Genomic DNA, 23,969 nt, shown 5'->3' on the forward strand with positions numbered 1-23,969 from the left:
ATTCAAAAAAAAAAAAAACAAAACAAAACTTTCAAGATAATAATTTTATTCTTTTATATATTCTTATTTTTTTTTTTTTTTTTTTTTTGATATTTTACTTCATCTCCATTTTTTCATGTTTTCATGTATACGCATTTCTATGTATTTTATAATTAATGATTCTGAAAAAATAATGATTCATTAAGATTTTATCCGTCGTAAGCATGAAGCTTTTTAATGATTCAGTTTTCTAACAAGAATCACATTAGATAAATAAACTAATACTTACTTAGATTAACCAAAATTTTGTTAAATTTGCCGGGCTGCTCTATCCCTGAAGAGTTGGCCCGCATCTCCGTTCTACTGCCCTCTCTTTCCTTCAAACATTCTTATAACGTGTTCAACTCACTCGCATCAGAGGTCCTCATGGCGAAGGTCGTTCTCTTGCTCTTCATAGTTTATCACCTGCAAAGAAATCATCAACAAACCTACTCACCAATTCCACCTCCCCAGTTGCAACACTTTGATTTGCCACTTCAACATTAGCTAAATAGTGTAATTTTTACCTTTCACATCCTCTCACTTCATAATTAAAAACACAAACTCAACAAATCGACCGCTCACGTTCTAATCCTGACTCCAAATGACAGACGTAAACAAACCCAAGTTCGTCTTTTAAATATTCAACCAATTGTTTTTTTTTTTTTTTTTTTTAATTGTTAAATATATTCAACCAACAAAATTTTGATTTTTCTAAAACCAAAGCTAACAGTCGAGCACGTTCATTCGAGTTCGGAAAATCTGTTAGCTTTTTGCCTTTAGCATTTTCAACAAACGGGTTATTAAATGGGTATTGAATTTTGGTTATTTTAACTGAAAATTGCCAGTAACAAATACGTTTTTGTTAAAATTTACGAAAGTAAAATCAACAATTATAATTGTTAAAATTTCTGGGCACAGTCTCTCCGTGTAGCAATAATTTATATTCTTTAAAATTTGTACATGTTTTTTTTAAAGATTTTAGTTAAGAATCTCATACAAAGTTTAATTCAAATGTCTACTAAATATTACTAAATATCACTAAATAGCACACTAGTAACGAAGTCACGGTTGAGATAAAGTCATGATTGTGATTTTCACTAATCAGCTGATAAAACCTATTCTTGTGCAGCTTTGTCCTCGGTCACACATGGAAACATTTAAGGTTTGACTTTACCACAACACAATTTTGTTGAACCACGACTGACGTCAGCACAGTAGGTAAAGGTGAACTTACGTGGATGACCAGGTTGGTGATTAATAAATGAGATTTTTCAGTTTAGAAATCGATTAGTGTTTGTCAATTTGTCATAGGTGACGTAGCTCGATAGTTCGTTTAGAAATATTGGTTAATGTTTTAGAAAATTAAGAATTGACAAAATTACTAACACATGTTAAAGTTATAATAGCTTTCATAGATTTTTTTGTTTTAATTTTTAGAATAAACTTTTGATAAACTTTATATTTGCATTTAATTTGCAGTGATTAACCGGCTCCAGTCATACTTATCCTAACTTTATCATGCATTCTTGGGCAAACTCAGCAGGTGTAAAATCTGCAACGATTGGATAACTATCTCTTGCATCAAGTTTTCGCACCGTTGGGAAACGATGTACGATAAAATAATTAGCAAATCAACTTGTTGCTGTTGCATCTTGCCCCAGACTGAGTCTCGAACGTCAATTACATCGCAGAGGTGCTCACAGATCAGCTCGCACGAGGCTTAACTTGCAGGTAAAGCTCGATATGAAAAAAAGCAGAAGATAAACGCAGTCCATTTTCCAACTCAGCAACTTATTTTGTTCCACTTGGCTGAGATTTGCTTGTTGTTGTGGATGCTACTACACCCTTGGATAGTTTATTGACGCTTTTATTGCACAAAGGGGGAAAGATTAACAGCATTTGCCCTCCTGGGAGGAAGACTTTTTCTTCTGAATACTATTCCATTATAGTGCAATTTTCTGTTGAGTGTAAAGTCAAGTCAAGTGCAATAAGCTGAAATCAATTTCAAATGCATTCTCCTGCGTTTTAAATCATTTTAAGCATATTTGGGTTTATTCAAAAACCTTTTGATTTTTTGTAAATTTTCGGTGTACAGTACAGCAAAAAGTTTTTCATTTCGCTAAAAAAATCGTTTTCATGCTAATTAACATTTTATCGAAAATCATTAGTTTCTATAAATAAAAGACAACTAAACTAGTGTAAAATGCAAATGTTCAAACTTTCGCTTGTCATTTCAATTTTATTTTTTTAGCATTTTTACAGAACAAACAGAACCGAAGAACAAATCCAAAAACAAGCAGTGAATTTTTTTTTAAATAGTTCAAAAGAAACCAGTCATGCTTTTCACATTTAAATGAAAAAAGTGAATAACACATAATCAGCTTTTTTTAATACTTTTTTAAAAGTAAAAAAAAAGTTTTTTTTTCTAGGTTTCTAGAAAAATCTCTGCTTTTGTAATTTTTCAAAATATTTGCATTTTATTTTATAATCAATTTTGGAAAATAAGTGTTTTGGCCTTTCTTGACAGAAAGTTTCTTTCTCAAAAAGTAGCTCCAAAAGGACTATAGTTGGTCTATCGTCAAATGTTGTCTTTCCAATTTGTTTTTGAGTCATGTCTTTAATCTTTGTACTTAAAAGTTTAAACATGACCAGATATTCAATCTGGATTTATTTATTTAACAGAAACACCCAAGCTCAAAAAAGGGGGGAATTTCCACCCAAATTCCTAATTTTCTTGAGCTTGGGAGTATAGGTGTTGAGGTGATTGTTTATTAGTATCATTTTTTTTAATACATTTCAGGCAATAATAAAATTTTTAAAAAATCACCCGAGCCGATAGTAAAAATAATTTTATTTTTTCAAATTGTTCTTGCGTTTTTTGCATTAAAATTGTCTCATGGAATCTGCAAAAAATGGGACCATATCAGAGCGTGGAGGAGTCTGTTTAAATAATATTTTGGAGATTTTTTGCAAAGTGCTTAATGCAGACAAAATAATTCTAAATCTAATCTAAATCTAATCTAATCTAATCAGACCCTAGCGCAGCCAATCTTTCGAAGGGATCCTGGAGAGTGCCTTAGGTTAGATGACGCCTAGCACTCTTCTTGTCATTTATTAACATTTGTAGTGCGCCATTGCATCGGAATGCATTGAAACATCACAAGCGTTAAAGCGGCCAGGCCTACTGCGTAAAGCCGTATCGCAGAGATGATTCGTAATTGGGTTGAGTTTGAGCACTGAGTGTTCGAACAACAACACAATTCTGAATCGACAGGGAGGAAGAAGCGTGGGGACACACCACCATACGCTCCGAGATTTTGGTTGTATTCGTTGGGAGCACCATGCTAAGAAGGTTTGGTACTCCGGGACCCTCTGGGATGGGACATTGTATTTCCACGAATGCCCTGGACTCTATTTGCCGTGGTTATAGCGCCACAACTCGCTCACAGACAAAATAATTCTAAAATAAATCTTATTCAAAAACAATTGACCGGTCGTTTAAAAAAAATACTGTTAGGGGAATATGGGGCAAAACGACCATATGGGGCAAGAGGAACAATCGCTCGTACGGAAGTAATTTTTACAATTTTGATAATTTCCAGCATGAGGAATTGTTGCTAGCAATGCAATTAGCTGATTCTACTACCACATAACCGCCAAAACGACGTAAACGCCATTGGGCATAAGATTGAATCAAGTTTTTTTCAAAACCTTTGTTTTCTTATAATATTTGGAATGTACAAAATAAGGCTTAGGGTTCGTTTGAAGGCTCATTTTATCAAAATGCTATTTTTCCTAGATCAGTAGTGTCTCTACCAATGATTTGCACCTATTATAAAGTATGATTTAACTTTTGGTTATTTTTGTTGAGAGCTTTTAAAAAATCATGTTCAGGTGGGGCAAGTGTACCATATGGATTTTTAGTATGGAAAAAATAACGAATTGCTGCAACAACATATTTTATTGTGAAATAAAAACATAAAAGTATTTAAAAAATGATAAACAATTGTTGAAAATAAAAATTCATGCAAAATATAGTGATATCATGAAAATTTACTTTTTATCATCTAAGTTACAGTTTGTTTTTCGTAAATCGATCAATGTTTTCTGCTTTTTGGCTTTGGTGACACAATTAAAGACGAAGCACTAGCGTTTCCCAAAAAAAAGTCGAGGAAATCAATGTGCTCAGTTCTCAAATGATAGATATTCATGTTAGAAGCAACTCTCTTATACATGCAAATTTTCGGAAAAATCGTTTACCATGTTCCCTGAGCATTTTTTTAAGTCAGTTTTTTCTACAATTTCACCAAATCTGCTTAGAAAAAAAGGAAAATCTTAAAATTTACAAATAGCCTATACCAAAAGTTATGGTCTGTGGTCCAATTAAAAAGTTAATGTATCGATTTGGTTTTTTAAAACCTTGTTTTCACTTTCCTGGCAGCTTTTACGTCTAAAAATACGAGTTTTGCTTTTCTTTCTTTTTAATCTTTCCCCTCGGTATTGAACACAAAAATTTCCTCATCTGAACGAATACATGCATCTTTTGGGAAATTTTCCGACGAAGATTTTTGTCTCAGCAACTTTGCAGTTTCATCAACTTTGAGCTGAGATATTCCAGTTTTTATGAAGAAAGAATATTGAATTTCCAAAAATGTTGAAATTAATCATCTTTGTTATACAACAATAAAGGAAACTAAACCCTAGTTTGAGGTGAGGCTATATCGCATCTGTTTTAACATAATTAGCTCATCCTCTAACGATTAGGCCTCCTTTTGTTGTTTTCTCATGGTCATTGAATTACTTTTAGTAAATATCTCATGTTTAGAGCATTTCGTATTTGAGCAAATCGATGCACGTTTGCTGCGTTTCCATCGATACAAAAAATAAAAACAAAATTAATTTTATAACAAATATAAGGTTCATTGGATTTTTGAAAAGCACACAACAATAATTTCAGGCTTATTGATTTTTTAACCCTTAGATGCCCTCTATGCTCTTCTACACATTGTCACTCATTGAAAAAAAAAAATGATTTTTTACCATTTAAAAAAAAACAAACTCCACAACTCGAAGAGTCCATAGAAAACCAGCAATCGCAGTCAAGCAACGGGTTTTTATCACCCATTTTAAAAATAGCCGCATTACTAATCACATTCCGCTACCAAAAACACCTAAAATGTGATCACCACATTTCCCATCAAGTTACAAAAAGCTTACGGTGGTAATGGCGCTAATCAACACCACACAGGCCTGGTCTTCACCAGCAACGTTGGTCGCCGCCTCAACAGGTAGACCTTTTTACCGCTCCGAACCAAAGTTTGCACTGATAAGGTGTTTCAGGGCCTACGTTTACACAGTACATGCCAGTCTGATAAGATATCGCGTACGAACCCAGAGAGATAGAGATACCTATAGTTGCGACGATCTGTACCAAGAAGTGGGCCGCGTGATTTCGAATTCGCTTGTACTCTTACAATGTGTTTGTGGGCTGCACTGGCCGCGCGAAATTATCATCCAAGATTTATAACATCCTCATTTCGTCGTTGTGTGTTCTAGGGGCAAAACTTGTCGAATTAACATCCAGCTGCTAAATTTCCAGCCGGACCACAGATGAGTGCAATTTAAGTGTCAAAAGCTTGCGCGAGGGAAGAAACAAACAAGTGGCAGCGAAGAAAAAAAAAGTTCAAGTCCGGAAATCAGTGAAGTCATCATGTCGTCGTACGGATACGCCACTGCCGAGCGCAGCGGCAGCACCAACTCCGTCTACGACTACCCGGAGCACCTGAATCCGTTCTACGAGGACGAGAACCACAAGCGGCTGCGCTTTTGGCACTTTGGTGGCCACCGGTCCGACAAGCCCAAGTCCGAGCGCCGGGGCAGCCTGGTCAGCATCCGCGATGGCCTGCGCGATATGTGGTAAGTAGAGCGAAGCCGGGTTTAATTGGGTTATTTATTAGGTATAATGTAGAAGTCGTGTGCAGTGCACACAGAATTCACAAATTCGTGGCACGTTTTCGCGACACTTGCCGGCGTTTATGTTTCGAATTTGCCCGCAAACGTGACAATTGACGGTCGGGGAAGTGAGCCGACGACGACGTGTGTGGAGGAACCTCCCGCGCTGGACACATTCTAGACAGATCGATGTTGGTGGTGTGGTCTGTTGACGAAATTTAATCTAAACGTATAATTCTAATTTTTTAAAGCTAAGCTTGGACATTCCGTTGGTAAACGTTATACAGAAAGAATATCTTAGGACTAAAAACGAGTTTCATCAATTAACATTTGACCAAATTATATCGAAATCAATGTGTTTATTAAAAATTAAAACTGTAGAACACAACTACAACGCGCAAATGATGTGGATAGGCAGCTATGAAGCGGGACTGGGTTGACTGGATTGGTCTCCAAAGTAAATAATATATAAATAAATAATAAATATGGAAGGCGCAAATGAAATGTGGTGTCACTTTTTAGGAGGGGGACACTTTGGCGGGTTGGCTGAATATGAACAGAACACCCACTCCGCAAACTACCCTGCGCTGGATTGAACCCGTACGGGGGTGATGACGCGGCGATGATGGTATGGAGATTGCAGTTTAAAAATAATTTCCAGATTTGTCAGAATGATGAAGCAATTTGAAAAGTTTCGATGGCCAACTGATACAGCTAAGCAATTCTCTGAGATATCGATCACGGGCCAAACATTCAATATTACGCCCATTTAAAATGTTGGTCTTGATTTTATTTTTTTGAAAATATTTTTTTCGAAAAGATCGGAAAATTTTACGATTGTTTCATATTTTAACATTGTAAATCGGACCTATAGTTGCTGAGATATCGACATTAGAAAATGGTGGGTTGTTTGAGTGAGACTTAGAAAACATCAATTTTCTTGTTTTTTAACCTTTGCATGGCAATATCTCAGCAACTATGGGTCGTATCAACTAAGTCCAAAAATGCAAAATATAGAGAATTTTCTCAGCTTTTCAAAATTATTTTTTTCAAAGGTGGGCAAACATGGGCACCAATTTTAAAAAATGAAAAACTGCGACTATTTTCAAAAAAGTTACCTAAAAATGGCTATAACTTGAAAACGGTGCACTTAATCAAAATTTCAGTAGAGTACTCTTTGATTGCAAATTCCATTTTACATCGAAAAATGAAGTTGTAAAATTTTTGCGACCAATATTTCGATTTTTTGAAAAAATCTGTATTGATTCAAAAAATCATAACTCGGTCAAAGATTTTTTGCCCATTCTGGAAATTTCTGAAAAGTTGGCATGTCAAAAAATAAAAAAAATAAAATAGTGTTTTTTTGCAAATCAAGTTTTAGTGACAAAAAGTTAAATTAAAAATCACCAAATTTTTTTACTTTGTATCATTTTTTTTTCAGTGTAGTCCGTATCCATGCCTACAACTTTGCCGAAGACACCAAATCGATCAAAAAATTACTTCAAAAGATACAGATTTTTGAATTTTCACATATCATTTTTGTATGGACAGCTGCCAAATTTGTATGGAAAATTATATGGACAAACTAATGATTCAAAATGGCTTCTTTGGGCATACCGAAGGCACCAAAAAAGTTTCAGCCGGATTAAAAAATACAAAAATTAAAATTAAAGAAAAGAGACCGATTCCGGAACTGCTCAGCTAAAAATTTCAATAATGACGTGGTAAATATTGGTTGACCCATGGTTGTATTGAAAAAGTAATCGAGATAATAGGGGCAAGTTTAACAAGCTAAAGAAATGCTCGGTAAAACCCGTTGAAATGTAGAAAATCTGTCGATTTTTTTGATAATCATCTTATTTCAGGTCTGACTAAGACTTTGATAGAACAAATTTCTTAAAAATCCAGTTTTGCACCATAAATTATTTAATTTAAAATTATTTATTTTCAGTACGCTCTACTCAACTAGTAGGGCAAGATAGACAATTCATAAAACAATATGTAAATTTTCTTACAATTGAACTGTTATCACTTAAACACATCAGATTAGAATGTATTTGAAACGTTTCTTTCATGATTATGTGAAATAATATTTAATTGCTTTTTCAAAAAAAATATTTATATTCAAAAGATAAATGGTATGATTTCACGTTATGCATTTATTTTGCAAGGGCAATTTTTATACAATTTTTACCATGTTTTAAGTACTTTTACGTATTGGGTAATTCTCTACCAACTCACACGAAATCGGGAAAAGTTGCCCCGACCCCTCTTCGATTTGCGTAAAACTTTGTCCTAAGCGGTAACTTTTGTCCCTGATCGAAAATCCGAGGTCCGTTTTTTGATATCTCGTGACGGAGGGGCGGTTACATTCCATTTTTGAACATGCGAAAAAAGAGGTGTTTTTCAATGATTTGCAGCATGAAACGGTGATGAGATTGAAATTTGGTGTAAAAGGAACTTTTATGTAAAATTAGACGCCCGATTTGATGGCGCACTCAAAATTCCGAAAAAACGTATTTTTCATCGAAAATGTCATTTTATGGGAAATTTAATGTACTATTCGAATCTACATTGACCCAGAAGGGTCATTTTTTCATTTAAAAACAATTTTTTTTTATTTTAAAATTTCGTGTTTTTTCTAACTTTGCAGGGTTATTTTTTAGAGTGTAACAATGTTCTACAAAGTTGTAAAGCAGACAATTACAAAAATTTAAATATATAGACATAAGGGGATTGCTTATAAACATCACGAGTTATCGCGATTTTTCGAAAAAAAAGTTTTGAAAAAGTTACTGTTTGCGTTTCTCTTTGTTTCGTCGTCCGTGTCTGTCGCGGGTGACCATGAACGGCCATGATCAACGGCGACCAACATTTTCAAAAATTTTTTTTCGTAAAATCGCAATAACTCGCTTCTTCTAATCGCTTGAAGTTTGTATAGAAAAATATTGTAAAATTGTATGGAGAAAAGCAGTCTTTACCCGCGGAGGGCGCCATATTTAACAAATTCTTACAAATTCGCGGGATAAAATCCTAAAAATATGGTTTCTTGAGGAAAGTTGTTCTAAATTTAATGAAGGTTCTACATCTGAGAAATGGTAAGAATCGGATAACTTTAGCGCCCTCCATAGGTAAAAAAGTACACAGAAAAAAATAATGTAAATTTGGAAGCTTTAATTTTGGATGGTTGATGATTTTATGATGTAATTTTACCTCAATTTAGACTGAATAAGTGACATTACACCTGAAAAGTGGTAAAATTACACATTTCCAGAGGTAAAATTACACCTTTTTTCTGACATAAAAGATGTACTTCTTCCCAGATGTAATATTACCATGATTTTTTTTTCTGTGTAAAACAGTTGCATTTCTCAATATATTTAGACGACTTTTTTCATAAAAAAACATCAAAAGATCAGAGGGAAGAGTTCCCGTTGTCAGAATGAGCTCAAATTTGAAATTTAGCCTAGTGATTAGCCAATCTTTGATTTCAGGTGGTGGACCATCCTACTGTTGATACTTATCGAATGAATTCCCATTGTTTACAAGCAATAAAGTTTCAACGGGCCACAAAGGTATCAAGGATTTTAGTAAAAAACGTTGAACACATTGATTTTCTAATGTTCAAGGAGAATTCTTCACCGGTTGAGAAACACTGGTTTAATGTCTCATTACTTCAGTTTACGACATAAATTTCGCAAACACCCATATGACACCAGTCACCATAAATCACAAGTCTTTTAAGAATCGATTAAATCACTTTATTACCACTCTGTACACAAATATCAAAACTGTTAAGGAACCTAACCTGAAATCACTTCTCCACACCGCCACTCTTCACCTTAAGCAATCGGTGCCACCGGCAAATGATCTCCCTGGGCGTGGAATCCGTTCTCGTCGGCGGTCCACTGCACCGAGATGGGCGTTCCGTCTGGAGCGTTGTACGAGTACGAACCCTTCTGGACGGACACCACCGCCTGTTCCGAGCCCGTTCCGTCCTCTTTCTGGACCTGGATCTGCTTGGCTTCGCCATCACTCTGCACCTTGATGCCGTTGGCCGACTCGTACGCGTAGTTGAAGCTTCCGTCCGGGTTCTGGTTCGAGGACTGGGAAACGATCGGGATCGGTGTGGCGTCCTGTCCTTGCTGGGGCGCGGCCATAACCGACGCTACGACCAGGGCTACTACGGCGAATACTGCGACGAAGGATTTCATTTTCGCTGATCGTTGGGTTCGGATTAGTTGACTTCACGAAAATTTGAATAACTGATAAAATCTTCAATCCCGACTTCAGCTTATATATGAATACTCCCCCCAAACTCTACCGGCAAAATTCACTATCGTGGTAGTACCAGCCGGCCGGCATCGAAGAAAAAGGTGCGAATAGATCGTAGAGGTTACCCTGAAGAGATGGTGGATCACCGCTGGTTTTAGGTTAAGAAACGTCACGCCACGATATCGTTGCAACAAGCGCGCTTAGAAATGCGCTAAATCGCGACCAAGTCCACACTCGTCCATCGTGGAGTTGGTGGTTCAAGGTTCGCTGTGCAGTTGCAATTAGCAGGTCCGAGAAAGATGAGCAGCTCGTGGCGTGAGCTAACAACGGTGACCTTGCCAGCGCAAGTCGGCGATACTCCCGATATGCATCGATGGTCATTCGTGGCATCGTGATTGCGGCGAAAAAAAGTGGTTAACAGATGTTTGGAATGGTTTATCGCTGCAGAAAATTGACTTTTGCCAGAAATCATTAAAAATATTGACCCGGCCAAACATCAACAAATTTGTATGATCAAGCGCACAAAATTATTTTGTATATCTCAGGATTGTGATCAAGTTTAATGTATCTTTGAAGGCAAAAGGTGGAACTTTTCAGAAATCAATAAGTTATGTTTTAAACCCAAAATCTAGCTCAAGGTTAGCAAATCAGTATTTCTCGATATCTCAAATTGTAAATTAAGAGCAGCACCCACTCTAAGCAAGATCATAAGCTACCGCTTCAAGGCAGAGAACAGAAACCCGCAATGTCTGGTTTGGTCTTCACGACTGCGACGGCGCATATAGTTGTAAATATTGGCGCTGAAGGTCTTCCGCCACTAACCAACAAGGTGACCATCCATAAACGACGATCTAAAAACAAAACAAAAAAAAACATCCACTGATGAATCTTCCCAAGAACGAATCACGCAGTTCATTGCGGGCCGCAAGTGGGCCGATAAATTGTTCTGCTAAATTGAGCGGCGTGCGTCGTCTCTTGGAACTCTTGGAGAAGCGGCTTTGATTTGAACATGCCAGCTGAAATTGCCTGCCATCATCCCTCGCGTCCATACTCCAGACAGACACTGCTTTCCGCAATGTGGACTGTTGGATGGTCTGTTTTACAGATCGTTTGCCGTGATTGAGGGAATAAACGAATTGTTGAGTTTTAAGAAGACATTGAACTTTTGCGTCATGCTAAGTTAGAGAAAATTTTTACAGAAAACGATGCACCACAATATTCTTTTCTATCGATTCGGTGGCTTCGGCAAAGTGATACCCGAGCAGGGGTAAATAACACGGGAATACCAAATTTTGGTATTACTTGGGCAAATAACAGCGACCAAAATGTGCCCTTGGTTGCCCAGTAATAGATGGTAAAATACCATGAAATCATACCAAAATCTTGTATGTGTAAGGGCACAACAATACCAAACCATGTTATTCCAAGGGTAAAATAATACCTCAAAATAAAACCATTTCAATACCAAGCTGAGGTCTTCTGGATTTTTGAACATTGCTTGAATACCAAAACTTGGTATTGCCATGGTTTTATTTTTAGGTATTCCCGCGCCCTTGGAAAATCATATTTTGGTATTTCTGTGGTCTTTCACATACATGATTTTGGTATGATTTCATGGTATTTTACCATCTATTACTGGGCAACCAAGAGCACATTATGGTCGCTGGTATTTGAACAAGTAATACCAAAATTTGGTATTTTCATACCATTTTTAGTGCAGCAGTTGCAGTTAGTGAAAAAACGGAAATTATTCATATGCAACAGCCAAATCTACTCACCTGATGATTCCATGTTGTTATTAGTGATATTCTTCACCACACCGAATGCATTTGTCATTGATGAACGGCCTGTGCTTGAAGTTCTTGAAGCTTCTGAAAAATAACAAGATTGAAAAATAAGTATTATTAAAATGAAACTGAATTGAAATTCAGTGTCCCGCCCGTGTGGATCAATCGGACCGCGCACTGGACTCACAATCCAGAGGTCGCCGGTTCGAATCCCGCGGCGGGCGCTCTAAAATTCTTTGTGTAAATATGGGTATTCGGCGCCGTCACTCCGTGCCATACTTTCATACACTTAGGAGCCCAGGGCGGCGAAGTCCTTGTAAATAAAAAGAAGACACTAGTGGTTGGTACTAGCAATGGTGGCCGACAGCTATAAAGTCAACTTCGTTTTTTGAATTGAAATTCACCAAAATTCATTAATCTGTCGATTGACTCGTTTTTCAAAGTATTTGGTTATCCCGACTTAGAGATATTTCAACGTTTTTGAAAAAAATATTAGTGGGTATATCACACTAATTTTTAAAATCATCTTTAACATTTTTGGGTTTCAAGTCATTTTAGCGCAAAATTAATTAACTCGTAAAATTTTTTTAACAAATTTTCCATAGTTTCAGAGAAAATTGATGAAACTTTTCAATATTCAAATGATACCAAAATGTGCCATCCTGACTTAGAAAATTTTCCACAATTTCAAGTCATTTCTGTAGGGGGTATATCAAAAATGTTTAAAATAAAGTTTGAAATTTCCGGTTTTGAATGAAAGCATTCGCTTTGAGACATGATTTTAGCGCAAAATTAATTATTTTGTCAAAATTGGTCAAAATTTTCCCATAGTTTCAGAGGAATTTGTTAAAACACTTAAATACCAAAATAATACCAAAATGTGGTGTTCGATCATTGACAAATTCTGCAATTTTGCAATATCAAAACAATACCTTAAATTGGTATGATACAACATTTTGCTCTTGCATAATCCTTAAGACAAATTTTAAAGGGTCCAGGAATACCAAAATTTGGTATTGATACCAGAGAAAGGTATTATTACGCATTTCCCTTGTTATTTACCCATTCTCGGGTAGGTTATGATAAGGACTCGTAATATAGCAGTTCCAGGTGCTAGGGTGGTCCCAAAAATGGTAATTTTCGTCGATATCAAAAAACACATTTTTCAAAAATCATAACTTCACTCAATTTTAACCGATTTTAGCTGATTTGGACGAAAATAAAAGGTGATAATGTTATCTTTTCAGAAAAAAATAGTTAGGAGTTTGAAAGATCTTTCACTTATACAAAATATCCAATGCCGTTTTTACGTTGTCTGAACCAAAGAGCCTTTTTTATTCGGACAATTTTACGTAACAACTTAAAAATGGGCGAAGTTTATTAGCAGGATTCCAATATGTGATTTGTTAAATGTAAAATCAGGATTTTTCGAGGAGAAGATGTCAAAAACGGAAAAAAAAACAACTTTTTTCACTAAAACTGCAATAATTTTAAAATATCAGCGATGGCCTAAATTTTTTCGTGTACATTTTTTTTTGTAATTGAAATACGCGACTGTTAATGATCCTCATCCAGTATCCCAAGTAACAATTTCAGTTTTGTAATAGTCTCAAAGAGTTTCTGTAGAATTCTTAAGAAAGTTCAAATGAAATGCTTTATGGTCCTACATGCTGAGTTAAATACCAGTTAAATCAACATTAAAGCCAAAATGGACCATTTTAGGAGGTTATCAAGAGTATTTTTGAGGAGCATGTTAAAACTTACCAGTTTTAATGTGTGCTTTATAAATACATTATAGAGCTCTTCAAAACAAGATTAAAACTGCTTGGCTTGGAAAAAGGTTTTGTTGAAGTCTGTAATTATTCTTGAATGCTATATAAGAGCATGAAGTATTTATTTATTTGTTTTGCAGTAAAACCAAAAGGTTGTACATCAGAGGGAATGACATACAAATTTACTTGATTAAAATAAATTATTCTTATACGCAAATACAATGACTGATGGCAGATGATAATAATTTGGCAATATTATTTATTGTAACTAAGAAATATTTGTTGAAGTTTATACTTATAATAAGCCACAACAGTTATGCCAAAAAAAATCATCGACCAATTTTCAAAGATAGCTCGAAAAAATAGTGTGAGCACTTTCAATTCTCTGAAAAAAGTTGAGATTTTTTCAAAAACTAATAATTTTTGCTTGTTGTTGCTTCCAAATTCAATATGGCTGCGGTTTTTGCCCCTTGCTTTTTTCAGCAATATGGCGAAATTGGATAAGTATAAATGCTCTTGATTAAATATTTTTTAAATCTATTCATTCTTGAGCAGTTGAGGCAGAACTAGCCAGAACATACCAGATTTATAAAATACTTATAAGGGCTTTACTCAGAACCAAAATGTTTTATCATAGTTTTCTACAAGATTGTATCGCACATGGCAGGACCGTAGCACATGCAACTTTTTCAGCTGCAAGTAGATCGCCTTCGATGGTGGAGAAATTGAATTTCGAAATAAATGAATAAAAAAACAGAAAGGTTTTTTGCTTTTTAACGATATTTATTCATTCTAAAAACACACAGTATGAACACACATAAGATCACTTAATGAAGAACCAACTGACGCAATTTTATTCGTGTAGCTTTATAAACACTGTCCTTATTATCTCTATTGTTAAGTGATCGTCGCAACATTCACCGCAGTTTTGTACTTTTCACTTCACTTACACAAGTAGACAGCACAAAAAGACCATATTATTGATTGAAATAGTTATTCATAAAAAAATACAGAAAAATGCAACAATAGCACAAATGATACCTGGAGCGCAACTGTCAATTATTGGGCGTAACAATACAGAAAACTAGATCTGATGGGTTTTATTGAAGACTAATTTAGGAATATAAAGTTTTAATGGATAGCCTTTTGTATACCTTAAGTATTTATGCCAGTCCTTGTTAAATCTCAATAGTCCTTAACAACACGGGAAAATGGTGGATAAGCATTTTGACTGCTGGAACTATTTTACAAGTTTCGATACAAAAGGTAACATTTTCACAAAACAAAAGCTGGCTTCCCGGTTACCTTTTAACACTACGGGTTTTGTTAAATAGTTACCTGTTGTTTCAGAATTTGCAAAACAGTTCCAGCTATCAAAATGCTTTTGCGAGCTTTCCAAATGATGCTCCAGACGTGTTCCCCAAAAACTATCAACCAAGCGCACTTTATCGGAAATAAATTCATATTATTATATTTTAATATAGAATTATTTCCCACAATGTAAGAACCGCAGGCGGAGTCGGATGTGTTTAGACAGGTGAAAACAAATTCACTAAAGCCAATTCCAAGGCACACAACAGTAATAACTATTTCAGGAAAATATTATATATTATTCTTTTCATCAAAACTAAAACACAATAAGAAACAACAAAAAGCCATTTTTATTACACCTTGAACGTAGCAATGAATAATTTAACTGAATATTCATGAATAATTGTTTAGGGAACAGCTTCACGTTCTGCACCGAACGAAGTTGCAGAGACACTGACAGTTTAAGTCTTACAGGATTGTAAAAATGCTCTTTGAAGACGGGACTGATTTAAGGCAGACTTCGTTGAAGTTATTGGGCAACAAAACAACCTCTTCAAGATAGTTTAAAGTGTAAGGAATAAAACCAAATTAAAACCTAATATATAATTCTTGACATAATCTTTAAGAAATCTTAAAACTATTATTAAGTTTTGTGACCATAAAACAAGTAGGTTTTAATCAAAGCCTTAGTAATACTTTATTGCACTTTTTAAAACTTTAATAAAAACTTATAAGAATACTAAGCATATCATTTGTTACTTGGGATGTTACGTAAAATTTCCCAAGGAATCCGATAAAAATATTTTCAGACTTTGTTTTTTTCTAAAACTTTTTCATATAAAAGGCTGGATTTATCGAACTTCAATCAATTCTTCCTTGATTGCCCTTTAATTTGCGTTCGAGCTAAAATCGGTTGAAATGGAACGAAATTGCGTTTTTTGAAAAATATCAAACATAAAAATACGCACTTCAATTTTGAGCAAAATCGAAGCACTTTTTTGCGCGCGCGGTTCTGGACAACGGGCATACCCGCCTGACCGGGTTCGGGGATGTGGCGATCAATGAAGTGTCATGTCCACAATTGAAAGTTCAAAAAATTTTTCGAGCGTTTTATTCCAGCTTCACTTAAAATTTTGAATATTTTCCAAGTCTGTGGAGTTAAAGGATTCGAATTCCGGATTCTGAGATTTAGTTACTCCAACTGCCTTTCAAAAAGAACTAACTCCGCCGAATCCAACAAAAACTCCGACTATGACAAATGATGTAGAGAAGGGAGAACATCTTGAGCAGAGTACATATTTCTAATGAACAAATCTACATAGCTGCGTGCTGCTTAATACATTTGCCTATTTTTCTCATTTCATCGCAGTCGAGCTAACTTGTCGTACGTCGATTTTGGACCAAATTGAATTAAGAAAGCCATTTTGTGCAGCTCACAATGCCTCATCCTTTGACCTACATAGATACCCAAAAAATCGATTTCAATTCTGAGATATTCAATACAAACCGAAAAATGTCGTCTCGTGCTAACTTGACACACTCTAAAAATTGCTGTAAGTGCGACAACTGGCCAAAGAGGTTTCAGATCAGAATGCGTTTGACACACGTACATGCCCGACTACCGTGAACGTTTGTAATTATAAATCGGGACCTCAACAACCAAATTCAAACAAATTTCAGGACAATGCACAGAATGGTCAACCAAATAAAACGTGTTTGTTATTGTTTACATAGCGTGCTCTATTTTTCGTTTATTCATGGCCAAACACTAACACGCGTTTTTCTCGGAACGTCAAAAAGCGACAAACGACAAGATAGCAGGACAGTGTCAGTTTGATACATTGATCATTTCGCTTTTTTTGCATTTAGTTGAAAATCAAAATACAGTTCAGACTCGGTTATCCAAAGGCCTTGTCAAAAGTTCACTTCGGGTAATAACCCTTAAACTACTTTAAAGTGATTTAGTAATTTTTAACCCAAAATGGCGGTGATGAAATATTTTAAAAAGGTGCATTTTTAGATAAAAAGCTAGATAAAGCTAGATTTAACTAAAAAGTTAAACAAAATCTAGAACAAACTGATTCCTGCGCTTCGAGTCGTCGCTTAAAGATATCTTTACCACGTGGATACCGTTTTGGAAAATTGTGCTTTGCTGAAAATTGCCCATACAAAAAAAACCTTTTTTTTGTACGTGGATGATCTCAAAACCGCGTGGTTTATGAATGGCCTTCTACGGTTATCTGTTTTCTATTTTTTTTCATATTTAAAAATACAAGTAGGAGAGTTTAATATTAAGGTCATACTTTTGTAAAAATATCCCTAAAAAAAACATTTTAGTTTATATCTAAGTTTATATCATTCGGGAAAATGGAACTTTCGGGGAAATAACCATTCGGGTTTTTGTAAATTCGGGAAAACGACAGTTCGGTAAAATGGCCATTCAGATAAATGACATTCAGGGATAAGGAATTTTCGGGAATATGATTTTCGGGGATGTGGAAATTTCGGAAAAAATGATTTTCGGGGAAATGGCGAAAGTGATTTTCGGGAATGTGGAATTTTCGGGGATATGGAATTCGGGAATGTGGGATTCGGGAATAAGGGAAAAAACCTTTTCATGGCCTTCGGATAATCGAGTCTGGAATGTAGTATGAAATTTTCATTGGTTTTTGGGAACTCAGTTTTAAGTGATAGAAAGTCATATTAGATTTTTAGATAAGAAAAGATAATTATGAAAAATTGCTGTTATTTACAAATCGACATAGTTTTTTGTAACAAACAAAAAATACAAAGAAGTCGTTATTACAGCTTTGCCGAAGACATCAAATCGATCAGAACATCCATTCCCAAGATATAGACTTTCAAATGTTCACATGCCCATTTTGACCAGTCCACAAAATGGCATATCCGAAGGCCTCGAAAAAATGTCACGAAGGATATTCAAACCGGGAAAAAATCGTTGTCTTATTTTTGATTGCCGGGCTTAAATATGACCTCTAAACTACTCTAAAGAGATTAAGAATTTTTTAATCGATGATGGCGGATACAATTAAGAACATTTTTTTGTAATATTGCGATAACTCTTAATGATTACAAGCAAACCTTTTATGTTTAAACATCACAATATTTGAAATTGTCTACTCTAAAACTTTATACAACGTTTTTACTCTGTTTAAAAAAGGCCCTACAAAGTTACAATAATCGCGAAATTTCAAAATAAAAATTTTGCTCTAAATGAAAAAAATGAAATTTTCTAAAGTTGAAGAGTTCTCCGCCACTCCGTAACGAGATATCGAAAAATGGAGCTCGGATTCGTGATCAGCTACAAAAATTTCCCCTTATGAAAAAGATTCATGCACATCTAAGAGGGCGAAGAATTCAATTTCATGGTTCGATTATCCGAAGTCCTATACAAACCTTCGGATAATCGAGTCTTGACTATATTTCCAAACAATCTGTACCAAAAGAAGACATAAATTCTTTCAAAATTTACCAAATAAAGGTTCAATGAAACCACAGAACTTCCCTTGAGAATCACTTTTACCATTTTATTTAGATGAGTATTATTAACGATCCAAAATAGGAATCACTTTGCTTAGTTCACTATTACACTTTATACATTCGAACGCATCGTTCCACATCATCTCTAAGGATGGTTCGGATCAACCGGGGCCACCGGCAGATGGGCTCCCTGCGGGTGGAATCCGGTCTCGTCGGCGGTGTAGGTCAGCTTGATCTGCTGCCCATCGGGGGCCTGGTACGAGAAGGATCCAGTTTGAACCAGTGCTTGAGCAGTTTCGGTTCCCGATCCGTCAGCTTTGGGCACCTGGACCTGCTTGAGGGCTCCTTCGTCCTGAACCTCCACTCCGTCACCGGTCTTGAACGCGTACTTGAAGCTGCCATCGGGCTGGATGTCCGAACTCTCGCTCACGATCGGCACCGGGGTCGTTCCGGATTGCTGGGGGGCAGCTGCGGCCACGGCGAACAGGGCCACGAAAACGGCGATAAAAGTGTTCATTTTGGAAGATGTATTTTCGGGGATGATCTGTTGAAAAACCGCGATCAAACTAATGCTAATTGAATTTGTTCGCCGGACTTTTATACCGCTAGAAACTATTTGGATACGGTGGAGGTGCAAGGTGTCAAACTCCATGAAGGTTAATTATTAGCTTCTATCAAAACTACACGCCATTGACTTTGACTCGTGTATTTTCAAACTTGATTTAGTATAAAAGTGAAATTAAAATGTTTCAACAGTTCAGTTTCATCGTTGACACAGAACCAACCAAACCAACTCCCTCGCCTCAGAATGAACACCTTCGTCGCCGTTTTCGTGGCCCTTTTCGCCGTGGCATACGCAGCCCCCCAACAATCTGGAACGACCCCGGTGCCGATCGTGAGCGAAAGTTCCGACATCCAGCCCGACGGTAGCTTCAAGTACGCGTTCAAGTCCGGTGACGGGATCGAGGTGCAGAACGAAGGAGCCCTCAAGCAGGTCCAGGTGGCCAAGGCTGACGGAACGGGAACCGAAACCGTTCAGGCCCTTGTTCAAACTGGATCCTTCTCGTACCCGGCGCCCGATGGCCAGCAGATCAAGCTGACCTACACCGCCGACGAGACCGGATTCCACCCGCAGGGAGCTCATCTGCCGGTGGCCCCGGTTGATCCCAACAATCCTCAATAAGCTGCTGTAGTTTCGGAGATTCGACTGTGGTTATTGTAAATAAATGGCTGAAGTTATTTTGGTTCTAAAGTGTGTGTGTGTGTTTTTTTTTACTTTTTTCTGTTCTTATCAAATATTGCACTGATCACATTTCGTCATTGTCGATAAGAAAGTACGGCAAGTGCATTTTTGGCCGAATTGAGTTGAGAACGCCATTTTGTCCAGCTCACAATGCCTCACCTTTTGATCTTCACAGATTTCCAAAATTCGATTTCAATTCTAAGATATTCATTAGAAACCGAAAATACTCCGTGTATTGATGTCACTCTTCATACTAAAGAAGTTTCAATCTTTTCGTGCTATCCTGACACACCCTGAAAAATGATGTAAGTGCGACAACTGGTCAAAGAGATTGTAGGTCAGAACGCGTTTGACACACGTACATACCCGACAACCGTAAACATTTGTAATTATAATTCGGGACCTCGGCAACCAAATTCAACCTAACTTCGGGACAATGCACAGAACGGTCAACAAAACGTGATTGTTATTGTTTACATTGTGTGCCATGTTATTGTTTATTCAAGTCAATCATTAAAACACATGTTTCTCGGAACGTCAAATAACGACGTGCGAAAAGATAGCACGACAGCGTTAACTTGAAGGATATGTACTAGGATGTAACAAAACGGGTCAATTTTGGCATGGGAGTTCCTTGACCAAAGTAATTTAAAACAGCAAAATGTAATGGAAACTCATTGGAGAAGCATGATAATTTTGATTGATGTTGATGTGTTTTTTTTTGTGAAAATCATCAAAATTTGCAGTTTTTGGATACATGTGTTCATATAATTGCAGCAGTTTATCCAAAAAGACTTTTAAATGTTACAAAATAAGTATCTTGAGAACGAATTTTCTGATCGATTTGGTGTATTGGGCAAAGTTCGAAGTATTGTCTAGAACTGTTCAAAATAAAATAGAATACTGCTAAAAATATTTTCCCATTTTAACACTTGGAATGTTTACACAAGTAATTTAATTGCCCACAGTTATTTTGTTTTGAATCTTTTATCGAGACAGGGTTTAGATGACAAAAATGCCATATTTTTAGCTATGGCACAAGTTGGTCAAAATTTCATTTGGCTGTAATGCCAGTTATTAAAATATATCATGTCTTTCTAACCCTCTACTGCCCATTTTTTCGAAAAATTTTATTTTTCCTGTATTCAGGAGGTCATTTTGAATAACTTTTGTTCTACGAAAAACTTTAATTCTATTGTTTTATGTTTTTCTTGATTAATTTTTAGTATTTTAATTTGGATTTTATCTTGTTTAGTTTATGTATATTTTTGGTAGTATTTGGCCTATTCTAGCACCTCCTATCATTACATTTAGCCTATCTATTTTTTCATGTTTTTAAGGCACTTTTTCAATTTTTTGCTTGTTTTTCACATTTTCTGCTATAGAATGGTACCATTATTATTTAAATTGTTTAAAAAATGCGTAGAGACATAGTCTGGGACACTACAAAAATTACTGCATACTTCTTTTTTTGAGATATAGGAAATGTAAAAATGTTAGTTGAAGTTGACCCCTAAAATAATGACATTTTTAAAAACATTGGCAAAGCCATATAAAACAAGTTAAAGTTCCAACTAGAGGTGGGCAAAAAAGAGCGAACCGCTCAAAGAGCCGATTCACTGAAAAGAGCGACCGAACCGTGGCTCACAAAACAAGAACCGCGGTTCTTTTTTAAACTCCGGTCTTTTGAAAGAACCGTTTCAATATGGCATGATTTTTGTTATAAATATAATTTATTGAATTTTCAAAAACTATAGTATTTAATTTGTTTTCGAGAAATGAAAATGCAATTTCAAAAATGTCAATGCTTATAAAAATGAATCTAGAGCGTCCAATTTCCCGGGGTTACAAATTTCCCGGGAAACGGGAAATTTTCAACCAATTTCCCGGGAAATCCCGGGAATTCCCGGGAAATTTAAATTTATTGAAAATTGTTTAGATCTTGGTTCTGCTGTCATTTAACAGCTTAACTGCATGTAAAAAATCATAAACTGCAAGAAAATGTTATCTTTTTCTTTTTTTATAAGCTCCAATAGTACAATAAATCAAAAAATAATGTCATTTATTTTTTTATTAAGCTAATTAGAGAGTGAGTAGTGAAACAGCATCTAATTCCGTCGTACCTCTTATGTTGAAAGGTCAGCACTTTGACGTTCAATTACAACTCATTGAAGGCGATTTCAACTGAAATAGAGTGATAAATAGCTCAATAACAAGTGAGCAAGCAAGTTACTTTTAAAAGTTTTGCAAAATTAGATGTCTAAATAGAAAAAAAATAGCAAATTGGATGGAGTTAGGAGCGAGTGTTTAACTTGCGAAACCTACGAGAATTTCCCCTAAAATGAATCCACACTCCACAATCATTCACATTATTTTCTTGCCTCTGTGACCAGTAAAAGAGAGTGTGGTTTGATACAAAAAGTTGAAAAAAAAACATGTAGAAATTAGTGGTTTCAGTTCTTGGACAAAATGGCAAAGCAAAAATCAAACTTTTCTTGTTTGTTTACTTCAAACAACTCAATGTATTCAAATATTTCGAATTAACATCATGTCACAATCAGTCTTACATGTTTTGATATTTAACCTTCTAACACCAATTGTTACACCAGTGCTCCATTTTTCTTTTACTACATATTGTAATTTTTTCTTTTACTACATATTGTAATATACAACCAGGTATTTAACGAATTGAAATAATTCTTCTTGCACAAAACTGTTTGAAAAATGTTAAGATACCAATTTGATTTTCAACTCATTAGATCATGGTAAACAAAAACGTAAAAAATCTCAATTTAATATATTTTTATGAAATAACTCCAAATATTCTTGGAAAAGCTTACTTAATTCTCCCGTAGCTTCAAAAATTAATATTATCAGATATCAAAGTGTCTGTATATGAGCTATAAAATAAATTTAATTGAACAAAATCATCTTCATTTATTTTTCTCTGAGCATTTAAAAAAAACGGTTCCAAAATGTATAGAAAATGTGTACTTTTGCTTTAATTTCGGGAATTCCCGGGAAATTTATAAATTTCCCGGGAAACGGGAAATATATTTTTTCGGGAAATCCCGGGAATTCCCGGGAAATTTTTTCCCGGGACGGGAAATTGGACGCTCTAAATGAATCCCAAAAGTAAATGATTTTCCAAACATAATGAAATAAACAACAAAAAAAAAAAACAAATTAAAAAGCATTTGGGGTCGATCAAAAATATTTGGATGTTTGGTGAAATTCCGTTGAACAGTAGGGGAACAGCATCTAATTCCAGCGTTCCTCTAATGTTGGCAGGTCAGAACTTTGACAATGAATTAGAACTTATTAAAAGCGTTTTCAACTGAAATCGAGTGATAAATAGTTCAATAAGAAGTGAGCAAGTAAGTTTCTATCAAAAGTTATGCAAAATAAGTTGTTTAAATAGTGAAAATCAGCAAATTGGATGGAGTTAGGAGCGAGAGCTTAACCTGCCAAACATACGAGAATTTCCTCTACCTAAAGTGAAAGTTTTTTTTTCGTTTTAAAAAAAAGTTCATCGATACTTCGATATTTTGAAAACTAATGATTGCTAAACAACTGGGGACGTGTAAAATGCATTTGAAAACTCTTTTTTCATTAAAATGTCTTGCTATTATTTTTTTTTTTGCGACTTTGGCCACAGTTGAGGGACATAAACTTCAAAAAATATTTGGTATGGCCATATTTATATAAGTCCAATGTGGAATAACTTATAAAATCACACGATTCTTAAAAAAAACCCTATTCATTCAAATTTTGGAAAAAAGAGCGAAAGAGCCGTTCAAAAGAGCGGCTCTTTTTAAAGAGCGTACGAAAATGAGCGGCCTAAAAAAAGAGCGGTTTTTCCCACCACTAGTTCCAGCCCATAAATTTTCTAAAATTTCAAGAGTTCTTCTTTCCAATGCTTTTTAAAGATCAGAAATAAGCTGAAAATTTGATTTTTGGCGATTTTTTTAAATCGAAGCTCGTCTAAAGGCGGGGTTGGGTTTAAGAGGGTTAAAAACGTTCAAGAATGTAAAAAAAATGTCATTTTAAGATGAATTATTAAATTTGCAATCGAAAAGTACAATACACAAATTTCGATACCGTGCA

The 23,969-nt window shown here is 35.4% G+C and overlaps 3 protein-coding genes across 6 annotated transcripts in view; 1 reads left to right on the forward strand and 2 right to left on the reverse strand.

The window, feature by feature from the left end:
* Positions 1 to 23,969, forward strand: part of LOC6032963 (A-kinase anchor protein 200) — a 47,269-nt gene that overhangs the window by 9,681 nt on the left and 13,619 nt on the right. For 3 of the 4 annotated variants that reach the window (XM_038253776.1, XM_038253777.1, XM_038253778.1), the window contains exon 2: positions 5,578 to 5,937. In XM_038253776.1, coding sequence (XP_038109704.1) covers positions 5,732 to 5,937 — 206 coding nt within the window. In that variant the 5' untranslated portion in view covers positions 5,578 to 5,731. Of the gene's footprint in view, positions 1 to 1,526; positions 1,753 to 5,577; positions 5,938 to 23,969 lie in introns of those variants that run through there. The other variant, XM_038253779.1, reaches the window with a different exon arrangement.
* LOC6032959 (cuticle protein CP14.6) lies at positions 9,783 to 10,285 on the reverse strand. Its single transcript, XM_001843423.2, has one exon. It carries the CDS (start codon positions 10,185 to 10,187, stop codon positions 9,816 to 9,818), a length of 372 nt encoding a protein of 123 aa, XP_001843475.1. The 5' UTR covers positions 10,188 to 10,285; the 3' UTR covers positions 9,783 to 9,815.
* LOC6032960 (larval cuticle protein 65Ag1) lies at positions 18,651 to 19,173 on the reverse strand. Its single transcript, XM_001843424.2, has one exon. The coding sequence runs from the start codon at positions 19,134 to 19,136 to the stop codon at positions 18,765 to 18,767; it is 372 nt and encodes a 123-aa protein (XP_001843476.1). The 5' UTR covers positions 19,137 to 19,173; the 3' UTR covers positions 18,651 to 18,764.

This window comes from Culex quinquefasciatus, chromosome 2, assembly GCF_015732765.1.
Source record: "Culex quinquefasciatus strain JHB chromosome 2, VPISU_Cqui_1.0_pri_paternal, whole genome shotgun sequence".
Lineage (NCBI taxonomy): Eukaryota > Metazoa > Arthropoda > Insecta > Diptera > Culicidae > Culex > Culex quinquefasciatus.